Source organism: Gossypium hirsutum, chromosome A10, assembly GCF_007990345.1.
Source record: "Gossypium hirsutum isolate 1008001.06 chromosome A10, Gossypium_hirsutum_v2.1, whole genome shotgun sequence".
Lineage (NCBI taxonomy): Eukaryota > Viridiplantae > Streptophyta > Magnoliopsida > Malvales > Malvaceae > Gossypium > Gossypium hirsutum.
The window spans coordinates 106,668,298-106,693,870 of record NC_053433.1 but is presented as its reverse complement, the minus strand read 5'-3'; the positions used below and the strand labels follow the sequence as shown (position 1 = coordinate 106,693,870).

Genomic DNA, 25,573 nt, shown 5'->3' with positions numbered 1-25,573 from the left:
ATGGCTAATCATGATCATATTTGGTGTTATGTATGTCAAATTGCTAGCTAATCCATGGAAACCATGAAATAGGTAAAATTTACCATAAAATAGATTCAGACAGCAGTAGTAATGTGAATTTGAAAAATCACTAAAAATAGTAGAAATGGAATTAAATAATGAATAAGTTATGGAATCGAAGCTTGAAGAGTCTATTTTCATATGGAAGAAGCGAAACAGGTATATGAGCTATATTTTATGAGATGTTTAAATTTTTGTGAAACAGGGCCAGAGCGATTTCTGGATCCCCTGTTCTGACTTTGGAAATTCACCATAAATTTTAAAAAGATAATTAGAAGTCTTTATTAGAGACAAACGGCATAGTCATTGAAGCTCTGTACAGGGAGATATCTAATTCGTAATACACAGAGGTCATAGTAGTCGAACCCTGAAACAGGGGAGACTTTAACTAATAAACTGTACTAATTGGCCTGACCAAAAATTCTAGAAAAAAATTAGTAGATAGATATATGAGTCTAGTTTCAGGAAAAATTTACGGAATTGGATTTCGAGTTTCGGAACTCGGGATATGATTTTTAAAGCGACTATGATGCAGTTAGCCAACTTGTCTGGAAATTTTAAAATGATTTATATGAGCTGTTTAAGTAATGAATTAAGTCCGTTAACACCTAGTGTTCGACTCTGGAAACGGTCTCGGGTATGGGGCGTTACATTTAGTGGTATCAGAGTAGGTTTATTCGGTTCTCGGGCTAACCTAGCATGTGTAAAAGTTTAGCTATACATGCCACTGATCTGTGATAGTGTGATGTCTTCCGACGCGTATGAGTACCGTCTTATTTAGACAGGGTACTCTCCAACCGAGCTGCGCCGACCATGTTCAATGTTATGTGAAGGTATTTGAGTAAAATTATGATTATGATCAGTCTCGGTTCAGAAAAGTATGAATAAATCTTTATGATACATATGTGATAAATATTCATATTTGCTTAATGCTCATATGATGTAGTGTATGTGGCTTACTTGATAAGATGAACGGAATAAATAGAAAGTAGTAGAGGTATGAATAAAGGTCATAATATTATGATACGAGTGAAAATGTCCTTGTCTTGATTTGGACGTCGAATGTTGATAAATGTTAATGATATATAATTTTTATGAGATAAAGGATTATAATGAAATGAACTTATCTATGTTAAATTGTTGGATTGAATTATATGATTGTAATGATATGTACATGATGATGCACGAAATGAAAGTTGTGATTGTGATGCAAATATCTATGTTTGTTTGGCCTTATATAATGTCATGAGCATGAATTAATTTAATTAAATGAATGGATAAGTAAAGATGTCTATAAAACATAGAATGTATGCATAAGTATATTGTCTAAATGGGACAATAGGAAAATTGGTGTAAGCCAACATGAATGAATGACATGATTTTGATGATGTTACTATGATGATGGAAGTTGTGTCATATGTGTATGTATAAGAAAGTCGAGTCAGAGGTCCTACAACCCCTCCCCCTTACCGAAGTGGTACTTATAATGGAATTTCATGAGATTTGTATTGAATAAGTTTTCGGTTGAGAACCCAAAGAGTACAGTGATAGAATAATTATAAGTATGATTAGAGATTGAAAATGAGCTTATAAGTAAAGTCAGAGCCAGTAAAGTATCGGATTGACGTAAAAATTATTGGAGTTATGCACTGTCCCAGTTAGAAAAGGAATTCTCCTTGGTAAACTGAATTACTCAGGTGCAAGGTTGAGAAAAGTGTAAATCGAAATTTATTCAGAACTGGCCTTCTTTAGTGAATGGTTTAATATGAAATTTGTGACGGCAGAACTAGTTGGGGAAATGATAATTGAAATGTGAACTATCTGATTGTGACAGTTATGACTGGACAGATTTAGCAGTCTCTTTTGAGATGTTCTATGTGTTTACCCGTTCTCAGAAATATTTCTATGGCTATTGATCTTCTGAAGAAATTCTTGTTATATGGGAATGTCTTTTAATTCTGGAGTTGGATGAAAGCATTGGTAGTCTGACTGGTTTATAATTTATATTGCTCTATTTCATCGGGTATTCTATTTCATTTCGTCTGATAAGAATTGATGAGAGAATACGTATGATATTATGATTCTGTTTCTTTTACTTGATGCTTCATCTGATATATATGTATGAGAAGATATATTGATCTTGTTATATTTGATTTCAGTGAGATTAAATGATGTTTTCTTTTGGACTTTCTTTCTTTGAAGAATTATCGGGGTATTCTGTATTTTCTCTATGAATTTGGTTTTTGATTCTCCGGCATAGTATCGTATCTTGGGTTTCTTTATCCTAGATCTCTTTATTCTGGATTTCTTTATTCCGGGTTTCTCTATCTTGGATTTTTTATTCGGTTTTCTTGTTATCTTTGTTCCATAATTTGTCAATTATTACTCATGTTCGAAGTGGGTTCTTCAGCTCGTGATAATCATGTCAAATATGACTATACTTCTAATTTGATCTTGGTAATGTGGTGATTTTAGTATTGGGATTTTTTCTAATTTCTGTGTAAGGATTTGACATCAGTAAAGGCATAGGTGATAAAAGCGCGAGTTTCAGTTGGTATGGTAAATTATTTATTTGAAAGATTTCATGTGACAATTATGTCAGGATTATTTTTCCCAAGTCTGATAATAGAATTTCATTTTGTACGGATAAAAGAGTAAATAGTTTGAACGAGAAGTGTATATTTATTAGAAAGAGTTGGATATTAGTTTAAGTCACTACGAATGATAAGGTTTTCGTCTTGTGAAAGCTGAAAAGTTTATTACATGTTGACAAAGTTTGGATAGATGAGAATATTGGTAACCAAAGCGTCTGAACTAGACTAGTCTACATTGAGCAAAGACTTCCTGACTTTCAGTAATGTATTGTTGTATGAATTGTGATGTGTTTCAAGACAGTGAAGTAATGTGATAGTTTAGAGCATCCGATGTTACATAAAATCGGAGTTGTTAAAGGGGTTAAAGCCGAGCATTGGGATCTATCAAAATTATCCTTGTCAGTGTTGATATCGGGATGGAAATGAGAAGGATTATTCTTGAGGCCATATCAGAATTATTTCTATGGCGGAAAGAGGAAAATGTGACGTATCCTATTGTTAAATGTTTGGCGAGATCTATAAATCATATCTGTATTGAATGAATTTCTACTCATCAGATTCATGGAATTTCAGGTCTCTTTGATTGTTGGATTTCTTGGAATTCCGGTCTCCATTAAATCAAGTTGAGATTCGGGTTTTATGTCATGATATAATGGGAAACTGAGAAGGGTTGAAAATTTAAGAACAGTTGAGAGTTGAGACTGTAAACTTTTAGATCATATGAGAAATTGAAGAGATGTATTGGAGGTACAGTCTAAGTGCAAGTTCTTCGGCACCGAATATGAGATTAAAAGTGAAGGCCACTTTTCTGGTAAGATTTTCGAGGACGAAAATCCCTGAAGGGGGGGAGAGTTGTAATATCCTAATTTTGGGCCTAGTCGGAATAGTGGTTTCGTGACCACAAAATCCGAGATAGAAATAATTATTTTATGATTATTTTAAGGTCTATGATATGATTGCATGATTGTGTGAAAATTTCGTGAAGAAATTTTATGCATAAAGTGCTTAAATTGAAATTAGGGACTAAATCGAATAATTTGCAAAACTTGCATTCTAGAAGTTTCTAGTATGAAATTGTTTTGAAATATTAATTAGGAGGTCTTAAATAGCAATTTTACCAATTTCTAAGTCTATGGACAAAAATTGGACATGGATGGAATTTTTGGAAAGTTTAGTAGTAAGGGCATTTTGGTCATTTAGGGGTAAAATAAATTAAAATACAAAATTAAAAGCCAATTTTGCTCATCTTCAACCCCATGGCTGAATATAGCAAGGAGAAACCATGGCTAGGGTTTTTCAAGCTTCCAAGCTCGATTGTAAGTCCGTTCTAGCCTCGTTTTTAATGATTTTTACGTTTTTGGAGTCCCGGTAGCTCGATTTAGCTTGTGCTAGCAATAATTTAACCTAGGGTTTATATTTGGAAAAATACCCATAGGTGAAATTTGTGTATTTTGGTGTTTTATGATAGAATATGAGGTTTTAAATTATGTTAGATAACTTGTGCTACTCGGTTTTAAGTGAAAACGAGCAAAAGGGCTTAATCGGTAAAAATACCTAATAGTCATAAGTACATGTTAGAGTGAGAATTTGATGTTTCCATAGAAGGGAAAAATGATCAGCATGTCATAAAACATAAGAAAATAGGCTGAAGTTTAATTTACGAGCTTTGGGGCAAAAGTGTAAATATGCAAAAGTGTAAATATGCAAAAGTTTAGGGGCAAAATTGTAATTTTTCCAAAATATGATTTTGGGTCAATTTGAATAATGTGAGTCCTAATTAGATTATATTTTAAATGATAGAGCAATGAAAATTGAAATTCGGGCTAAAATGGGGAAAATACCAAGTTGTGGACGAAATGGTAAAAGTAACCATTTACGCATACGAGGTAAGTTCATATGTAAATGTTGGTAACATAGTTATTGTTTTAAATGTTTTAATGTTATTTAAATGATATGATAATTATTATGAAATATTATACTTGTGATAATTGTTTGATAATATGTCAAATTATGTGATATACTTGGAAAATGTGAAATACTACCGAGTATCGGTATCGGCATTCCGTAAAACATGGTTGAGACACATGATCGGGAAAAAGGTCCCGTTGAACCTTAGGAATGGAGTAGGATACAAGTGACATGTCACTAGGATATTTGGGCATCCGAACTCGTTGAGTTGAGTCCGAGTTCACTTATGGATGCGAATGTCCGAACTCGTTGAGTTGAGTCCCAGTTTGAGAGATGTAACTAGGCATCCGAGCTCGTTGAGTTGAGTCCGAGTTCACTTATGGATGCAAACGCCCGAGCTCATTGAGTTGAGTCCGAGTTCACTTATGGGTGGGTTACATGGTAGCTTGGCTACATATGTGGCACTTATGTGCAAACTTTCCATGTATCCGAATTATATTCCGATGTGTTCAACGGGTAAAATTCTACTCAAATGGAGGAATACTCGAGATGAAAGGGACGTATTGGTAAGTGTTGTGAAATGAATACTTTGAACAGGTATGTACTTAACCCTCGGGTTGAAAACTCGATATAACAACAATATGGTAAGATGATAAATGAAAATGTGATATGAATGTCTTGGTGATGATTATGCAAATGATGTTTTATGTTTGCTTATATAGTTGTGTTACTTGCTATTCGCATGTGAGCTTACTAAGCATTTATGCTTACTTCCTCCTTTTCATTCCTTGTAGTGTTGACAAGCCAGCTCGAAAATCGGGAACGGTCGGAGGCATGCTCACACTATCCGTATACCATCTTGGCATAATGGCTTGCATATTTTGAGTATGGCATGTATAGCATTATAATCATTTTGTATATATGGTCTTATGATATGGTTATTGAGTGGTATGGAAATGCTTGGTAATGATTAGCCATTGGAATGGCTAATCATGATCATATTTGGTGTTATGTATGTCAAATTGCTAGCTAATCCATGGAAACCATGAAATAGGTAAAATTTACCATAAAATAGATTCAGACAGCAGTAGTAATGTGAATTTGAAAAATCACTAAAAATAGTAGAAATGGAATTAAATAATGAATAAGTTATGGAATCGAAGCTTGAAGAGTCTATTTTCATATGGAAGAAGCGAAACAGGTATATGAGCTATATTTTATGAGATGTTTAAATTTTTGTGAAACAGGGCCAGAGCGATTTCTGGATCCCCTGTTCTGACTTTGGAAATTCACCATAAATTTTAAAAAGATAATTAGAAGTCTTTATTAGAGACAAACGGCATAGTCATTGAAGCTCTGTACAGGGAGATATCTGATTCGTAATACACAGAGGTCCGAGTAGTCGAACCCTGAAACAGGGGAGACTTTAACTAATAAACTGTACTAATTGGCCTGACCAAAAATTCTAGAAAAAAATTAGTAGATAGATATATGAGTCTAGTTTCAGGAAAAATTTACGAAATTGGATTTCGAGTTTCGGAACTCGAGATATGATTTTTAAAGCGACTATGATGCAGTTAGCCAACTTGTCTGGAAATTTTAAAATGAATTGTATGAGCTGTTTAAGTAATGAATTAAGTCCGTTAACACCTAGTGTTCGACTCTGGAAACGGTCTCGGGTATGGGGCGTTACATTTAGTGGTATCAGAGTAGGTTTATTCGGTTCTCGGACTAACCTAGCATGTGTAAAAGTTTAGCTATACATGCCACTGATCTGTGATAGTGTGATGTCTTCCGACCATATGAGTACCGTCTTATTTAGACAAGGTACTCACCTCCAGCTCACATGCATAATGTCAATCTATCTTAAGATGATGCGTTGGAGTTTCAAGATCTACCACACAGAAGGCGTAACCATACAAGTTCCTCATTGGATTCGGGTGAATTGGAAGTTGGTAAGGAGTTTTCCAATAAAGATAGTTTTCTTAGTGCATTAAAACAACACAGCATCATGAACGCGGTTAACTACAAAGTGGTTAAATCCAAATCCGATAAGTTTGAAGCCAAGTGTGCAGTGCAAGATGGTACATGTTCATGGAAAATCATAGCCTTGTTGAGGAAAAAGACAGGCTTGTGGGAGATAAAAAAGTACAAAGGTCCACATACATGTGTTGTCGGTACAGTATCACTAAAATTCTAAGGTTTTTGAATAATATTGTTATTACATAATGTTGCATTATTTAATGTACTTCGTTGACAGGTGTTTCACAAGATCATCCCAAGATGGATTCAGATATGTTAGCTACCTTAATACTACCGACGGTGAAGGCGGATCCTAGAACTTCAGTGCCGGTCTTAATTGCCAATATTTATAGCCAGTTGAGGTACATACCCTCTTATCGCAAGGCTTGGATAGCTAAGCAGAAGGCATTGGAAAAGATGCATGGTGGGTGGGATGCTTCATATAATGAAGTGTGGCAGTGGTGTCAAGTGCTGGAGAGATATGTCCCAGGTTGCGTAACAGACATTGAAATAGAACCTACGTACTACAACGACCGATTTCTCCATGGATGCCAAGTATTTAAGCGTCTGTTCTGGAGCTTTAAGCAATACCGAGACGCATTTCTATATTGCAAGCCATTGGTACAAATTGACAGTACCTTTATGTACGGTAGATATACTCATCGGCTATTGTTAGCTGTGACACAGGATGGCAGTGGGAGAATCCTTCCAATTGCATTTGCAATAACACTGGGGGAGTCAACTGATGACTGGGATTTCTTTCTTTCTAGGTTAAGGAGGCATGTCTGCCCCCAACCTAATATCTGCATCATATTGGATCGGGGCACCGGAATACTATCCGCAATTAAGCGGCAGGGAAGCCTGTGGCTTCGCACACACTATCGGTATTGCCTAAGGCATGTTGCGTCCAACTATTAAGGGCAATATCGATCTAAAAGTGAACAACGACAAGTGACCAACATGGGTATTTAATCTCTACTAATGTAATTTCTTTTTATTCTGAATGGAAGAGTGGTATGTAATTTTCGCTATCATCTTATATTGGCAAGGTATGAGATAAGTAATGACCGTTTTCATGAGATGTTGGAGATTTTGCTTTCAGTTAACGAAGAAGGCGCAAACTACCTCTGTAACATACCTTTCGAGTAGTGGACACAAGCATATGACGGCGACCTACGATATGGTCAAATGACCTCGTACTTGGCTGAATGCATAAATTCTGTTCTAAAAGGAATGCGTCATTTACCGATAACATTGGTTCTGTGAGAGACATATTTTCGTTTAGCGGGACTATTTCCAAAGCTAGCAGCAACTTATCAAGCCAAATGCAGGAGGCCATTTATGGTGCGCAAATGTATTGCAAGAAATTAACAAGGCGAAGGCGTAGGCGAACATCATGCACACAGTCTGTCACGATTGAGACAACCTATGGTTTTGTGTGACGGAGTTTGACAGAATGCATGAAGGTATTATTGGCGGGCAATATCGTGTACACTTGAGAAATAGGACTTGCGACTGTGGGAGGTTTGACGTACTTCGTTATCCATACGCTCATATAATTGCAGCTTGTCAGAATCTCCGTCTAAATCCCATGAGCTATGTCGACGAAGTGTACAAACTAGAAACTATGTACAACGTGTGGAGACACATATTCCCACCTGTCCCAGATGAACGTAATTGGCCGCCAGTATCGCTTGCTCCGTTTAAGCTGTTACCGGATAGAGAATTACGTCGCAAACCAAAGGGTCGACCTTACTCGACTAGAATACGTACCAATATGGATATCCAAGAAACAACCAATCAACAGAAGTTGTGCGGATGGTGTAGAAACCCAAGCCATACAAGTAGATCATGTCCAAATCGAAATAGTTGATAGTTATCGTAAAAAAACTATGTTGTATTATTTATATTTTATTAAATGAAACTATGTTGTATTACAATTGTTTTATTCAAAAGAACTTTTATTTTATTAAATGAAACAATATAAAAAAGTTTGTACAAATATATTAAAAAAATCAATATCCGTGACGGTCAGAATCAATGCCACATGGGGGTCGTCGACGAGTCCGTGTTGGATTCCTCCTTTGACCAACTTCCGGCAGGGGTTGTGGTTCCTCCGGCAGGGGATCTGGTTGTGGGTGTTGGGAGGGTGACCCACCTTTATAGAATAATGACCGCGGCAGTGTTTGCATCACCAATGGCGAAGGTGTTTGAATCCCGTAAGGTGATCAGGATTAGTAGAAAGAAGAGCTCCCCGATGGCACCTCATGCGATCCCTTATGCAACGGCAACCTATAGATCAACAGTTGACTTGGAGTAATCGAGAACGGAGATGAACCGGGCCATACATTCCAACCTATCATAAGACTAGAAAAAGGAAACATATAAGGGTTAGGATACATATAAGGGCTAGCATATGCACCTCGCGTAATCTGAAAAAGCTGTGATGTGGGTGTCGTTGGTTGAACTGTTGGGCTTGGTGATTGTGTGGGCGCTATTGATGGGCCTGCATCATCGTCCCTTCTTCTTGGATAAGGCCCTCGTAGTTCCCATTAGGCACGAATTTGTCGTCGCCTTTCCTCTTCCGATAATAAATATGGCTTGCTATGGATCCTAAACCATGGCATGTATTTCGGTACGTACGCTAACTCTAGAACGATGATCGGTTCCCGAGTTGGTATATAATCATACCAATTTTCCCACATTTGGATATAGTGTGACCAGAATCTCGGCCAATCCATATGTAGTTGCCGTAAGTCAACTTTGTGTTCATCATCAAACACCTCAGGTGCCACGGGAATCGGTTGTCTGAATCCAAATTGCCTCAATACTCTATCTGACTGGTGCATCTCCACGGTAGCATAGTTTACCAATACGACCTTCACATGCCAAGCATTTGGATTTTGAAAGAATTCATCCGGAATTACTGCTCGAATTATCGGATCCTCGTATGGTGTCCATTAAAACTATATGAACATGATAAAAATATTATTTATATACATAATACATAATACTAAATAATAAATACGAAACGACTATTTTATTATGTATATATATTTTATTTAATACTTGTGCTTCCGATCGTTGGTCTAATACAAGCCGTATATCTTCGAGAGAGGTAGGTATTCCGACATAACTCGCCGAATGGTTCCACCTAATTAAATAAATTTTTAGCATACAATTTTATTCTAAATCTATGTAATAATTGTAAAATCTAATATAAAATTTACCTCTTTATGAGTGAAAATGTATATGGGTGGTCTACTCGAGGACGTAAAAATAGAAAGCGAAATCGTGCCCATGATTGCAGTAGTGATAGGCAACCTCCTATTTTGGCTTTGTTCGGTCGCGTCGCCCTGTACATTTCCTTGTACAATGTTGCCAACACGGCAAACCTCTAACTCAATTTGCCAGCTACTCTAAAATCTACGAGTCAGCCATCTCAGATGTATGAGGTTTCGTGACAAGTCTGGCATCAGATAACCTCCAATCATCTCAAGAATGTATTCACGAGCATATCGTATTCTTTCGAGTTCAGTCGAATCATTATCCGGCTCCGGGAATGTGTCTCATAATCAACCGATCTCGATCCGACCTCCGTTAATATTATCCGGTATAGCACCCAAAAGCTCGTAGCATATGGCTCCCCAATCAGTAGATGATGCGGACCCGGTGACTGCATACCCATCCACCGGCAATCCCAATTGCAAATGCACGTCTTCCAGAGTGATAGTACACTCTCCGCATGGAAGATGAAAAGTGTGCGTCTCGGGTCTCCACCCCTCTACCAACGCACTGATTAGTTTCGGGTCCAACTTGCACCTCGGGCTATCGTGGCCACGTGCCAAAATCTCGCTTCCCGCAAGTAATTCTCGATCAACGGCGATGGAGGACCAGACATATTACAGATATAGCATTGCAACACCCGATTTACAGACTATTATAAAAATTTATAAAATAAATATCAATTAAAATTGCATAAATTAATTAATGCAAACATCATAAATGAAAAAAAATCAAGCAGTATTGAAATTTTAATTGTAATTGCATAAATGAAAAAAAATCAAATAGTATTGCAAATTTAATTAAATTTGCATAAATTAAGAAAATATCGAATAGTATTGAAAATTTAAAATTTTCACTTACTATTGTCATTTGCTCAACGGAGATGTGTTTATTATCGAGACGGATTAATTTTTCGGTCATTGCTAACACGATCGGATTTTTTTTAAAAAAATTAAATTCAAAAAAATTTTTAAAAAATAAAATTGATAGAATTTTGAGAAAATTTCAATGAAATTTGATAGATTTTTGAAGGGAATATTGAAAGAATGTTGAGAATTATGAGAGAATTGTGTGAAAAATAAATGAAAGTAAAGGAATTTTGAGAGAATAATAGAAATCGTGCAAGATTAGTGTGAAAAAATGATTTTGGGGGGCCTTTTTATAGTTTTTTTTGGACCGTTGGAAGCCAACGGTCAAATTTTTTACCGTTACAGGGCAAAACGCTTCCCTGGGGGAGCGTTTTTGTCCACGTTAGCAAAGTGCGCCCTCCAGGAAGCGTTTTCTGCTGACGTGGACAAAAGCGCTCCCCCAGGGAAGCGTTTTGCTGACACATACTTTGAAAGCGCGTTGACGTGGACGCGTTTTCAGGGAAAATGGCCTAGTCCGGTAAATAACCAAAAAATCGGCCCATTTCCGTAATTAACTTTAAAAAAGGGTATTTTTAGGTAAAACACCCAAATAATCATCTAATTATTCAATTTTATCCTTTTTAGTCACGAGTTAGATAACATTTATACGTTGTGTTAATTTAATTTTGATTCTAAAATATTAAACTCTCAATATTTACTTTTCTTTATGACCATTTCATCTAAAAGATAAAAAAACAAATTAGCAACTAAATTTAATCTCAATTTCAAAAACTTTCAAGCACGCATAGAAATCACATACCTTAAGAGTATTGCTTCAACAAGAATGTCGTATGTCTAAATTACTTACATTCTCTAATGGCAAGCTCGTGCTGATAACATGTTATAAAATAATAATACAAAGAACATACAAGAGTTATAGATGAGAAAAAAGAGCGATTTCTATTGTCATTTTATTCTTTTTCTTCTTTATTACAAGTAGTATATTCCTATATAAAGAGAGATTAAACTCCTTATTTTTTAATACATAAAAAAAAAATTTAAAGATGATAAAAACTAAAGAGTTAAGGAAGATGAAATGTGACTAATTAATTATAATGAACATTCACTTAATAGCATTTATAACATAATATTTTATATTTTTCAATAATTAAATAACAAAGTAAACTTAATAATAGTTAAATAATTAGTATTTTTCATAAACATTTTCCTTTTTAGAAAGCTACAATTCACCCCGAGAACACAATAAATTTAAGTGGTGTACTTAAATCTGACAAGTCTTCTTCGTTAGTGTATTTCTTTTTATTTTTCCCTTTTTCTTTTGCTTTTTTGCTTTATTATCTCGTAATAATTATAATCATCATTTTGTACATCAATAATTTGGACCATTTTACTAATAAAAACCTATTTCCAATTTTATTTACGAAAATGAGCCATTTTTTTATTATTTATCGGAATGGGCCAAAAACACTAAAACGCGTCCATGTAGGAGCATTTTAGGGGAAATTTTCAGCAAAACGCGTCCCTGAGGGAGCGATTTTGCCATGTCAGCACAAAACGTGCTTACATGGACATGCTTTGCTGACGTGGCAAAATTGCTCCCTCAGGGACGCGTTTTAGCCCATGTTTTTTAGCCCCAACGGTCACCTCAACGGTCATTTAAAATTTTGACCGCTGGGGGAACCAATGGTCAAACAAAAAAAAACTATAAAAAACCCCTCCTATTTTTTTCACCCAAACATTTCTTCCAAATTCTCAAAAAAGCTCTCAAATTTCTCCCTAAATTTCTCAAAGCTCTCTTTAATTAATTATTTCCTTTAATTTCTTTCTAAATTAGTATTTTTTTTTAATTTCAAAAATATTTGATCATGTTAGCAATGGTCGGGGAATTAATTCGTCTTGATCATAAACATTTCTCTGTCGAACAAATGAAAATAGTAAGGGTTAATTTCAATTTTTGAATATTATTTAATATTTTTTATTTATGTAATTTTAATTAATTTTTATTTTATAATTTTTTATAACAGCTTATAGATCGGGTGTTACAATGTTATATTCGAAATATGTCTAGTCCTCCATCACCATTGATAGAAAATTACTTGAGGGAAGCGGGTTTTTGGCACGTGACCAATATAGGCCGGGGGTGCAAATTGGACCCGAAACTTATCAGCGTATTCATAGAGAGGTAGAGACCCAAGACGTACATATCCCATCTTCCATGCGGAGAGTGTACCATCACTTTGGAGGACATGCAGTTACAATTGGATTGTTAGTGGATGGGTCTGTACTCACCGGGTCTGTTTAAATTACTGATTGGGGAGCCATATGCTACGATCTTTAGGGTGCAATTTCGGATAATATTTACGAAGGTCAGATCGAGATGGGCTTGTTATGAGACACATTCTAGGAGTCGGAGAATAATTCAACTGAAGTAAAAAGAATACGATATGTTCGGGCATACATCCTTGAGATCATCGAAGGTTATCTGATGTCGTGTTGGCAACATTATACCGGGAGATGTCTGTGGAGACGAAACCAAATAAAGCCAAAATTGGAGGTTGCCTATACTATTACAATCATGGGCTCAATTTCGCTTTCCATTTTTATATTCTCGAGTGAACCACCCATATACATTCCCACTCATAACGAGGTAAAATTTATATTAGATTATAAAATTATTATGTAGATTTAAAATATAAATTTATGTTAAAATTTTATTTAATTAGGTGGAACCATTCGGCGAGTTATATTGGAATACCTACCGCTCTTGAAGGTATACGGCTTCTATTAGACCAACAGTTGGAAGCGCATGTAAGTATTAAATAAAATATATATACATAACATAGTCGTTTCATATTTAGTATTTAGTATTATGTATATAACTAATAATTTTATCACGTTCATATAGTTTCGATGGACACCATACGAGGATCGAATAATTCGAGCAGTAATTCCGGATGAATTCTTTTAAAATCCGAACATTTGGCATGTTAAGGTCTCGTTGGTCAACTATGCTACTGTCGACATGCACCAAACGGATAGAGTGTTGCAGCAATTTGGATTTCGACAACCGATTCCCTTGACACCTGAAGTGCTCAATGGTAAGTACAAAATCGACTTACACAATCGAATACGCATTAGCAGGTATTCTTCTCGGAATTTATCAAAATTTGGGAAAATCGGTATGATCATATACCTACTCGCAAATCGATCATCGGAACATACATTGATTTTTTAAAAATATTTGTACAAACTATTTTTATATTGTTTCATTTAATAAAATAAAAGTTGTTTTGAATATTTTAATAGTAAATTATTTTTATATTTTGTCCTATTTAATAAAAATAGAAGTTCTTTTGAATAAGGCAATAGAAATAATGCAACATAGTTTCATTTAAACAATTATCAACTATTTCAATTTGGATATGTTCGAATTGTATGACCTGGGTCCCTACACTATCCGCACAACTTCTATTGGTTTGTTCTTTCCCAGATATCCATATTATCACGTATTCTACTCAAGCAAGGTCGACCTTTTGTTTGCGATACAATTCTTTATCCGGTAACAACTTAAATGGAGCAAGATATACAGACGACCACTTATTTTCATCTAGGATCAGTGGGAATAAGTGGCTCCACACATTGTACATGAATTTTATTTTGTACACTTCGTCGACATAGCTCATGGGATTTAAACGGAGATTCTGACAAGCTGCAATTGTATGAGCGCATGGATAACGAAGTGCGTCAAATGTCCCATAGTCGCAAGTCCTATTTCTTAGGTGTACACAATATTGTCCGTCGATAATACCTTGGTTCGGTCTGTCGAACTTCATTACATGAAACCATAGGTTGTCAAGATCGTGACACAATGTGTGCATGGTGTTAGCCTGTGCCTTTGCCTTGTTAATTTCTTGCAATACCTTCCGACACCAAACATGGCCTCCCTACATTTGGCCTTTATAACTCGTTGCTCGCTTTGGAAATAGTGCCGCCAAACAAAAATATGTTTCTCGCACAACCGAGGTTATCGGTAAATGGCGCATTCCTTTTAGAATAGAATTTATACATTCAGCCAGGTTTGAGGTCATATGACCATATCGTAGGCCACCATCGTATGCTTGTGTCCACTGATCGAAAGGTATATTACAGAGGTAGTCTGCGCCTTGATTATTACCTGACCGCAAAATCACCAACATCTCATTAAAATGGTCCTTATTGATCTCGAATATTGTCAATATAAGTTGATAGCAAAAATTACATACCACTCTTCCATTCAAAATTAATTGAATATTACAAACGAAATTATACTAATAGAGATGAAATACCCATGTTGGTCACTTGCCGTCATTCAATGGTAGACCGATATTACCTGTAGTAGTTGGACGTAACGTGCCTTAGATAATACCGATGGTGTATGTGATCCCATAGGTTTCCCTGTCGCTCAATTATGGCTAGTATTCCAGTGCCCCAATCAATATAATGCAGATATCAGGTTGAGGGCAAACATGCCTCCTTAACCAAGAAAAAAAGAAATCCCAATCATCACCTAGCTCCCCCGGTGTTATTGCAAACGTAATTGGAAGGATTCTCTCACCACCATCCTGTGCCACAGCTAGCAATGGCCGATAGGTATATCTACCATACATAAAGGTACCGTTAATTTGTACCAAAGGCTTGTAGTACACAAATGTGTCCCGACATTGCTTAAAGCTCCAGAACAGACGCTTGAACACTTGGCATCCATGAAACAAGTGGTCGTTGTAATACGTAGGGCCCGTTTCAAGGTCTGTTATGTAACTTGGGATGTACCTCTTTGGGACCTAACACTATTGTCATACCTCATTATATGAAGCGTCCTACCCACTATGTATATTTTCAAATGCCTTCTGCTTAGCTATCCAAGCCTTGCGGTAAGAGGGCGTGTACCTCAATTGGCTACTAATATTGGAAATTAAGACCAACACAGAAGTCTTGGGATCCGCCTTCACCATCGATAATATTAAGCTAGCTATCATATCTGAATCCATCTTAGGATGACCTTGTGAAACACCTGTCAATGAAGTACGTTAAATAATGCAACATTAAGTAATAACATTATTATTCAAAAATCCTAAACACCTAGTGATACTGTACCATCAACACAGGCATGTAGACCTTTGTACTTTTTTTATCTCCTACAAGCCTGTCTTTTTCTTAACTAAAGCCATGATTTTCCATGAACATGTACCGTCTTGCACTGCACACTTGGCCTCAAACTTCTCGAATTTGGATTTAACCATGTGCTAGTTAGCCCCGTTTATGATGCTATGTTGTTTTAATACACCAAGAAAACTATCCTTACTGGAAAACTCCTTACCAACTTCCAATTCACCTGAATCTAATGATGAACTTGTACGGTCACGCCTTCTGTGAGGTAGATCTAGAAACACCAACGCATCATTTGCCGATAGATCGACATTATGCATGTGGGCTGGAGGCAAGTACGGCCTGAATCATAGATCTTCTTCTTCTTCATCTGAACCCCCTTCATCGTCTTCAGGTTTGTTGGAACTGGCTCTGGTTTAGAAAATAATACAACTTTTACACTATCGGGCCCGAGCTCTCGAGGTGGATCCATATCGGACTCATCATCCAATCCATCATTATCTGCAACGTATGAGGTCTCCTATCCAGTGGACATCATAGGGAGTACATCATCCCTACTTGTGGATGTTTGGTAATTCCCCAATTAGATGTGGATTGCCAACCACTAGAAGTTGATGTCATTCTCAGTACGTATTTCTAGCATCGAACATTGACCCACCGAGGTGCATATCCCATCCACTAACCGAGTGTCATGCAGGAGTTGTGTAATCCATATTGCCACCAAACACGGGCGTTTTCGTGTTCTGCTTCCCACTAACAGAGTGTCGAGTAGGGGTTGTGTATTCCTCTCGAACAGCAATAGAGGTTGAAGTCACAAATGCTTCATTAGGCAATGAAAATTGTACATATAACTCAAGATAGGGTGATCCACTAGTGAGATGAGTTTGCACCATCGCCTCCAAACTATGACACCTTTGATATCAATAAGTCATATGTCACGGGATCAACCGAAGCATAAAATCAATACTTAATAGACGAAACTCTCATTGGCGTCGTTCCGAAGATTTTGTGCCTAAGTCTTTTACAAAGTTCTGTCAAACCTATGTTCTGGTTAAAAACCAGTCGCGTTGTGTTCTCCGATAAAAAAACGCTGTTCTTGGTGTCATGGACATCACCATCATAGTAAATAACAACACTAATACATTCACTCATCTTCAATTTCTATTCTGCTTAGCCTTTCTAATTTTTCTTGCTGTAACTTATGCAACATGATAATGAAATTTAACTCATTTATAGCATAAGGCCAAGCAGGAACTACTGTATAAAAAGAGCGTCCACGTGAGAGTTTTTTTAGTAATTTTGCTGACAATGCATCCTGCTTGAAGCGTTTTTGACACCATTTTTTTTGAACTGTCTTCTCAAAATTATTTTTTTAGAAACTACTGTAGAAAAAAAGCGTCCACATGGGAGCTTTTTTCAGTAATTTTCCTGACAGCGCATCTTGCTTGAAGCATTTTTGACACTATTTTTTCAGAACCGTCTTCTCAAAATTATTTTTTAAGGAACTACTGTAGAAAAGGAGTGTCCACGTGGGAGCTTTTTTAGTAATTTTGCTGACAGTACATTCTGCTTGAAATATTTTTGACATTATCTTTTTAGAACCATCTTCTCAAAATTAATTTTTTTGAAACTACTGTAGAAAAAAAAACAAAATCCTTCTTGTCAATATAAACACCTCTAAACCCTTAACCTAAACCCTTTTACAAAAACCCTAAAAGCTAAACACAAAAATTAGTTTTTTTAAATAAACCAAAATTTAATTAATTTTATTAAAAACTCTAAACCATAATTTAATTAATTTATTTAAAACCCTAAAACTTAATTTAATTACTTTTTTACTAAAACTCTAAACCTTAAATTTTTTTTTAAAATTCTTAAATCCTAAATAAATAAAACCCTAAATTATTTTACTAACACTACAACCCTAAAACCCTAAGCCTACAAACCCTAGCCACTAGACATGCAAATAGCCCTAACCCTAAAAAAACACGGGCTAAAACGTGTCCCTAAGGGAGCGATTTTGCCACGTCAGTAAAGCGCGTCCACGTCAGCATGTTTTGTGCTGACATGCCAAAATCGCTCAATCGGGGACGCATTTTGGTGGAATTTCCCCCTAAAATGCTCCTACATGGACACGTTTTGGTGTTTTCAGCCCATTCCGGTAAATAATAAAAAAAGTGGCACATTTCCGTAAATAAAATTGGAAAATAATTTTGAATGTTTAAATAATTTGAATGTTTAAATAGTACAAATGATTGCTAAGCAAATATTAAATTATTAATTTCATAATTATTTTTTAATCTATAAATTTATTTAAATTAAGAAATTGTTTTTGGAAAATGATTTTTAAAAATACAGTGATGTTTTTTTGAAAATCAACTTAAAAAATGTTTTTCAAAAGTTTAATTTAAGATTTATTATTTATCATTATTGTCAAAAATTAATTTTAAAAAATAAAATATTCATTTTAACATTAAATTGCGAAGTAAAATTATTCATTTAAGTGTTTATTTGATTGAGGAATTTTATTTTAAAATAGGACACATTAATTATTATATTTTAGTAATTTATTGCATATAAATTATTAAACTGTAAACTTTTATTAATTAATTACATATAAATGATTGAACTACTAATTTCCTATGATATAAAAAAAGGATTAACAATATATGTTTATATATTTTCAATGAATTAAATTAAAATTTTGTTATTTTTTAGTGCCCAAAGTCTCATTTTAGGAGATTGTTTAAAGTTTAACAATATTTATTGATTGATGTGATGGACGCTTCTTGCTGTGAAGGTGGTGAGTTTAAGATTGGTACGGAGGAAAATTTGATTCCTATAAAAGTTCGTTTTAGAGACAAATCAGATGATTCAAGTGGATCTATGCAAGTTGATCTACCATCCTTACTAAGAACATCATTGAAAGACATGCTATTAGGAATTTCCTCTTCTGTTCTAGGGAATAGTCTAGTGGAGGATGAAAAGATTGATTTGTTGGAAGGGGATATTAAGAAATCAGTTATTAACGAAATCCCTTCAATCGAATTCTCGGAAAGGATCCAACAGATTTTATCAAAGGTATGGATAACACTGTGATTCTAAAATTGTTAGGTTGTAATATCCGCTATTCAACTTTGTAGAACAAAATATTTAGCCTTTGGAAGCCATTGCCGCCTTTTCAATAGATGAACATCGAGAACGGATATTTTCTGGCAAGTTTTAAAAATAAGAAAAATTGTAATAGAGTGCTTATTGGCCGCCCTTGGATCATCTTTGGACAATACCTAACAGTATAACCATGGACAGTGGCCTTCAATCTCGCATAACCATATCTGAGCGTTGTAATAACGTGGATCAAACTTCCAGGTTTGTCAAGATACATGTACAAGCGCAAGATACTCATGGAAATTGGAGGAATTATTGGGAAAGTTGCTAAGTTAGATCTAAATACTGACAGTAGAATACGAGGCCATTTCACTCGATTGGTTGTGTATGTCAATCTGGACAAACTGTTGATTTCCCAAATCCAAATCAATGGTACCTTAAAAAAGGTCAAGTATGAGTTTTTTCGCACAGTTTGCTTTGGTTATGGTAAGTACAGACACTTGAAAGACGTCTGTCCGAACAGAGGTTCTAAAACCAGTGCCGGAAATACCTAAACCATCGCCAGTGGCCACATCGATGATCGATGAAGGCTCGGGGGAAGAGGGTGGTTCGTATGGGCCTTGGATGCTTATGGGAAGAAACACACGATAGAAATCAAGGGTTATTAAAATAACTGGTAATGTGATCATGGCGAAGAAGGAGAAAGGGTCTCGTTTTAGGGCATTAATTCTCTAGATAATACAAGTGAAGATTCTGGAGATAAAGATAAAGGCTCAGGTAATAAAAGTAACAAAGGGAAGGAGATTCTTGGAATTAACTCCCAAGAGATGGTGGATAATATGCTTGATAAGGGGCTTTGGAGGAAGGAGTCTATTGTGGGTAATAAGACCAAAACGGTAAAAAGAAATGATAGTCTTTTAGAATTTGGGAACATTAAAATGCCAGTGAAGAATGCGAGTTTTATTAATTCATTAACATTTCAAGAATTGGGCAAAGAATCTAGGTCGACCATGGTGAATTTGATAGTCGTTGTCCTCAAGTATGGTTCGGCCTACTAATAGGGATAATCAAAGCAATATTATGGAACCCAATGCTAACAACAGAGTTTTTATTAATGGTGGAAATGAATTTAATAAATATAATTATGCTAATTTTTTTATTTTAATTCAAATTTTAACCTTCTTTTTAATGCAGTGACTATGGAGCATGTTATTTTGGCATAGGGGCTCGAGTTTCTTGGGCTGGTAACCATTAGTTTCGTGCACTCAGGGGAGGAGTATAGTTTTTTGGGGGTAGGGGTAGCGGAGGACATCAACATTCTCTTAGAAAGACTCAATTTTGAAGGAAAGATCAATAAAGGTGATAAGTTCGAATAGAGGTCATCAAAACCCCAAGAAGCGTGGGTAGTAGGAAAGATAATGTCATGGGAGAAGATAAAAAAGATGCCATGTATTGTGTTCTAAAGACTTACTAAGGAGAATGTCTATGATCCTTATCAAGTTTGGTGCTATAGAAGATAGAACGCAGATCTTGAACCTATCTCCATGGCTTCTCGACCAGTATCTATTTGCCATGCTCTCATATGTCAAAGATCAAGAGTTAGATGCTTATGCTTTCAATATTTTGCCTTTCTGGTTGAGGATCTTTAATATTCCTCTCAAATACATGGATAGGAAAGTGGTGTTAGATATAGGTAAAGCTATAGGAGAAGTTGTTGCGATAGATTAGAGGGATAATGATGGAAAGTGGACTGAGTACATTAGGGTTAGGGTGAAAATTGATGTCCAAAAACCCTTGTGCAGAGTGGTCTATTCGGTGAGAAATGATGGGATCGAAACTGTATGTGCGACCAAATATGAATGCCTACAAGTGTTTTGCTATATATGCGGGCTAATTAATCATACCATTTAAAAATGTGAAAAGAAGGAAGAACAAAATGAACAAAATTTCCAAGATGGCAATTGGCTTTGAGCTATGGTGGAAGGATCAACATTAGCCAAAGCCAACTAGAGAAATGACATCAAAGTGATAGATGAGAAGAAAGTTATGAAAAAAGAATCAAACAGTGACAAACAAGGGGAAAAAATGGGTCCACAATCTTGAAAGGCAAGGAAAAGCCAAAAATGCTGAAGAAGAATCAATCTCATGTTCCCTCATGGAAAAATGCCAACAGAGAACAAATCGGGAAGGAGTAGGAAAAATGAAGTGCAAAAGGAAGAGATTGAAAGTCAGCAATAGGGAGAATACTAATGAAAGCCCTATTAGACCCATTCGTAGAAAATTAGCTGATAGTCTCTTACCATGTAAGGCGGCGGCTGGTGAACAACCCTGCCTAGAACAATGAGGTTCTTTTGTTGGAACTGTCGTGGGCTCGGGAACCCCGCAACAGTTCAAGAGCTCAAGCAACTGCTCATTGCTACTAACCTGGATGTTCTCTTACTTTGTGAAACTAAATTGCATTATAGTAGTCTTTCTCGCGTTAGGGATCTTTGTAGGATGGAGGGTTGTTTAGCTGTTAGCTCGAGGGGCGTAATGGGGGTTTAGCTTTGCTTTGGAGAGAAGAGGTGGAGATGGCTTGTCAAAATTATTTGAACCACCATATTGATTCTCTTGTTAGCATGAATGATAATGAAAATCTGCACTTCATGGGGTTTTATGGACATGCTGATCCAAACTCAAGAAAGAGGTCGTGGGATATTCTTAGGAGGGTGGGCGGTGCAATCAGGGAGGGTTGGATGGTGGTTTCGTGCACTCAGGGGAGGAGTATAGTTTTTTGGGGGTAGGGGTAGTGGAGGACATGAACGTTCTTGATAAACCTTAATTTATACATATTTTTACCCCATGCTTAACACATTTTATGGATGATTTTTCCTTAGAATTGGTGAATTCGATGCTCCTAATGCCTTAATTTCATGTTTTATACTTAGGAGAGCATAGGAGAGCGAAAGGAACGAGAAACGGGCCAAAGCCACGTTAGTAGTAATCTTTTGTTTTTGAGTTTAAGTATTTAAATTCCATATTCTGAGAAGAAGCTCTGTTGTACGCAAGTGATGATTAAATCTTTTTCTAGTTAAGTGATTTTTCAATTCAATCTTGATTCTAACCATTTCTTTCAGCTTGTGATCACACCTCCTAACCAAAGCCATGCTACAACCCTCTAAAGACCTTTTGATTGATGTATCATCTCAATTTATAGTGGTGGAGATATGATTTTCATGCAAGCCTATGGTAATATCTTTTCATATTGACTGATGAGTGCTACTTTCATTTTCCTTAAACACTTTGAGTGATTTGAGTGAATGTTTAGTAAGGATGTTAAACTCTGTGAGATTTCGAATCAAGGTAACCACTTAGATAAGGGGAGATGCCTAAGTTTTGCATGATTAAATACTCAACTTGGAATGTTTGAAGCTCTAATGTTCCTTTAGTTGATTTCTCAATGTACGACTACTCATGAATTAGTTTGAGATATTTTCGATAGAGATTATAAGTTAAGAAGAATTTATTTTGATTATGAGTTGAGAATTTTGCTTGAGGACAAGCAAATGCTTAAGTATGGGGGTATTTGATAAACCGTAATTTATACATATTTTTATCCCATGTTTAATACATTTTATGGATGATTTTTCCTTAGAATTGGTGAACTCGATGCTCCTAATTCCTTAATTTCATGTTTTATACTTAGAAGAGCATAGGAGAGCGAAAGGAACGAGAAACGGGCCAAAAACCAAGAAAATGGGCCAAAGTACGAAATTAACACGGCCTGGACTTCCTCACACGGGCAAACCACATGGCTGTGTCAATTTGGCAGAATCGAAGCACGACTTACACGGGTAGAACACAAGCCCGTGCCATTCTAACAGGTTCGAGCACAGCCTGAAGCAATCGCACACGGGCGTGTCACACGGGCATGTCCCTGCCGAGCCCAAATTGAGTCCAATTCGGAAAAGGCTAATTTCGAGGGTTCTTAAGCATTCCAAAGCCTATAAATACACCCTAGAGGAGGAAGAAAGGGACACACAGAGAGAATGAGGCAGGGAACTGCTCAAGAGAAGCTGATTGATCCATTTCAGAAGTCGGATTCACCATCAAGACTGAAGATCTCCCCTCAATTTCCATCCAGTATGTTTTGTATTTATTATTTTTCTGAGATGTTTTCCTTTTTATTTATGAACTAAATCCCCTAAATATCTATGGAGAATGAAACTTAAGACGAATCTTGTTATTATTTTCTGAATTGTATGATAAATATTTGGCTTGTTCTTAATTATGTGTTCTTAATTCTTGTTTTGATATTTTAGGGTTTTGATTCAAGTTAAACTTTTATTCAGAGGAGGAATAGACCCTGTCTAAGAGTACAATTGTCATAATTAAGCGGAGTTTATTGCGCGCCTAGAGATAGGGTGACAAGATTTTGTCGGATTAAGGTGAAACCTAATAAGGGGATCCATAGATCGAGTTAATGCAACCCTAGGGTGTTAATTAGAGAAAAGTCTCAATTATTCAATCTAGGGATTAGACGTTATTAGTCTTGAATAGGGATAATAACATAACTTAGGGATCTCTATGGAACAAGTTAAATGAATAAATCGTCTGATTTAGAGCCAGAATAACAAGTGAAGTCTAGGTGGATTCTTCATTAGGTATTGTCTTAATTTAATCATTTTCCAAAAGTAATCCCCCAATTCTATTTTTTGTGAATTCTTAGTTTAGTTAATTAGTTAGTTAAAACAAACCCCTTTATTCTTAGGCTAGATAATAAAAAGACAGTCATTACTAGTACTTTTAGTTCCTTTGGGTTCGACAATCCGGTCTTGCTAAAACTGTACTACTGTTCGATAGGTACACTTGCCTACATCGTGATAATATTTAGTTTCAAGAAAAAAATTTTATAAATATTTAAAACTTGTCATACAAAAATCGCAATCAGTTCTCTTAGAAAGACTCAATTTTGAAGGAAAGATCAATAAAGGTGATAAGTTCAAATAGAGGTCATCAAAACCCCAAGGCCATGAAGCGTGGGTAGTAGGAAAGATAATGTCAGGGGAGAAGATAAAAAAGATGCCGTGTATCGTGTTCTAAAGACTTACTAAGGAGAATGTCTATGATCCTTGTCAAGTTTGGTGCTATAGAAGATAGACCGCAGATCTTGAACCTATCTCCATGGCTTCTCGACCAGTACCTATTTGCCATGCTCTCATATGTCAAAGATCAAGAGTTAGATGCCTATTGATAAACCATAATTTATACATATTTTGACCCCATGTTTAACGCATTTTATGGATGATTTCCCATTAGAATTGGTGATTTCGATGCTCCTAATACTTTAATTTCATGTTTTATATCTAGGAGAGCATAGTAGAGCGAAAGGAACGAGAAACGGGCCAAAAATGGAGAAAATGGGCCAAAGTACGAAATCAACACAGCCTGGACCTCCTCACACGGGCAGACCACACGGTCGTGTCAATTTGGTAGGTTCGAGCACGGCCAGAGGTAATCGCACACAGGCGTGTCACGCGAGCGTGTCCCTGCCGAGCCCAAGTTGAGTCCAATTGGGAAAAGTCTAATTTTGAGGGCTTTTAGGCACTCAAAAACCTATAAATACACCATAGAGGAGGAAGAAAAGAGGACACACAGAGTAAGGAGTAAGGAATTACTCCAAGGAAGCCGATTGATCCATCTCAGAAGCCAGATTCACCATCAAGACTGAAGATCTCTCCTCAATTTCCCCTTCAGAAGTTTGGGTTTTCTTTATGTTTTGTATTCTTTATTATTCTGAGATGTTTTCTTATTTAGTTATGAACTAAAACCCCCAAATACCTAAGGGGAATGAAACCTAAAACGAATCTTGTTATTATTTTCTGAATTGTATCATAAATATTTAACTTGTTCTTAATTATGTGTTCTTAATTCTTGTTTTGATATCCCAGGATACTGATTCAAGATAAGCTCTTATTTAGAGGAGGAATAAACCCTGTCTAAGAGTGTCATAATTAAGCGGAGTTGTTTGAATGCCTAGATATAGGGTGATAAGATTTTGCCGGATTAGGGTCAAACCTAATAAGGGGATCCATAGATCGAGTTAATGCAACCCTAGGGTGTTAATTAGAGAAAGGTCTCAATTATTCAATCTAGGGATTAGACATTATTAGTCTTGAATAGGGATAATAACATAACTTAGGGATCTTTAAGGAACAAGTTAAGTGAATAAATCGTTCGATTCGGAGCCAGAATAACAAGTGAAGCCTAGGTGGATTTTTCCTTAAGTATTGTCTTAATTCAATTGATTTTCCCAAAAGCAATTCCCCAATTCTATTCTCTGTGAGTCCTTAGTTTAAATAATTAGTTAATTAAAACAAAACCTTTTTTATTTTTAGGCTGGATAATAAAAAGACAGTCATTACTAGTACTTTTAGTTCCTTTGGGTTCGACAATCCGGTCTTGCTAAAGCTATACTACTGTTCGATAGGTACACTTGCCTACATCGCGATAATAGTTAGTTTCAAGAACGATTAATCATAAATATTTAAAGCCTATCACGAAATCACGTGATCAAGTTTTTGGCGCCATTGCCGGGGAACT

At 36.0% G+C, this 25,573-nt stretch overlaps 1 protein-coding gene across 1 annotated transcript; it reads left to right on the top strand.

The window, feature by feature from the left end:
• Positions 1–6,845: 6,845 nt before the first annotated feature.
• On the top strand, positions 6,846–7,502 carry LOC107895428 (uncharacterized). The gene has a single exon (XM_016820711.1). It carries the CDS (start codon positions 6,846–6,848, stop codon positions 7,500–7,502), a length of 657 nt encoding a protein of 218 aa, XP_016676200.1.
• The last annotated feature ends 18,071 nt before the right edge of the window (positions 7,503–25,573 follow it).

What these genes read in the sequence shown, in the direction of transcription:
- LOC107895428 (XM_016820711.1), top strand. Translation starts at nt 6,846, where the DNA reads ATGGATTCAGATATGTTAGCTACCTTAATACTACCGACGGTGAAGGCG.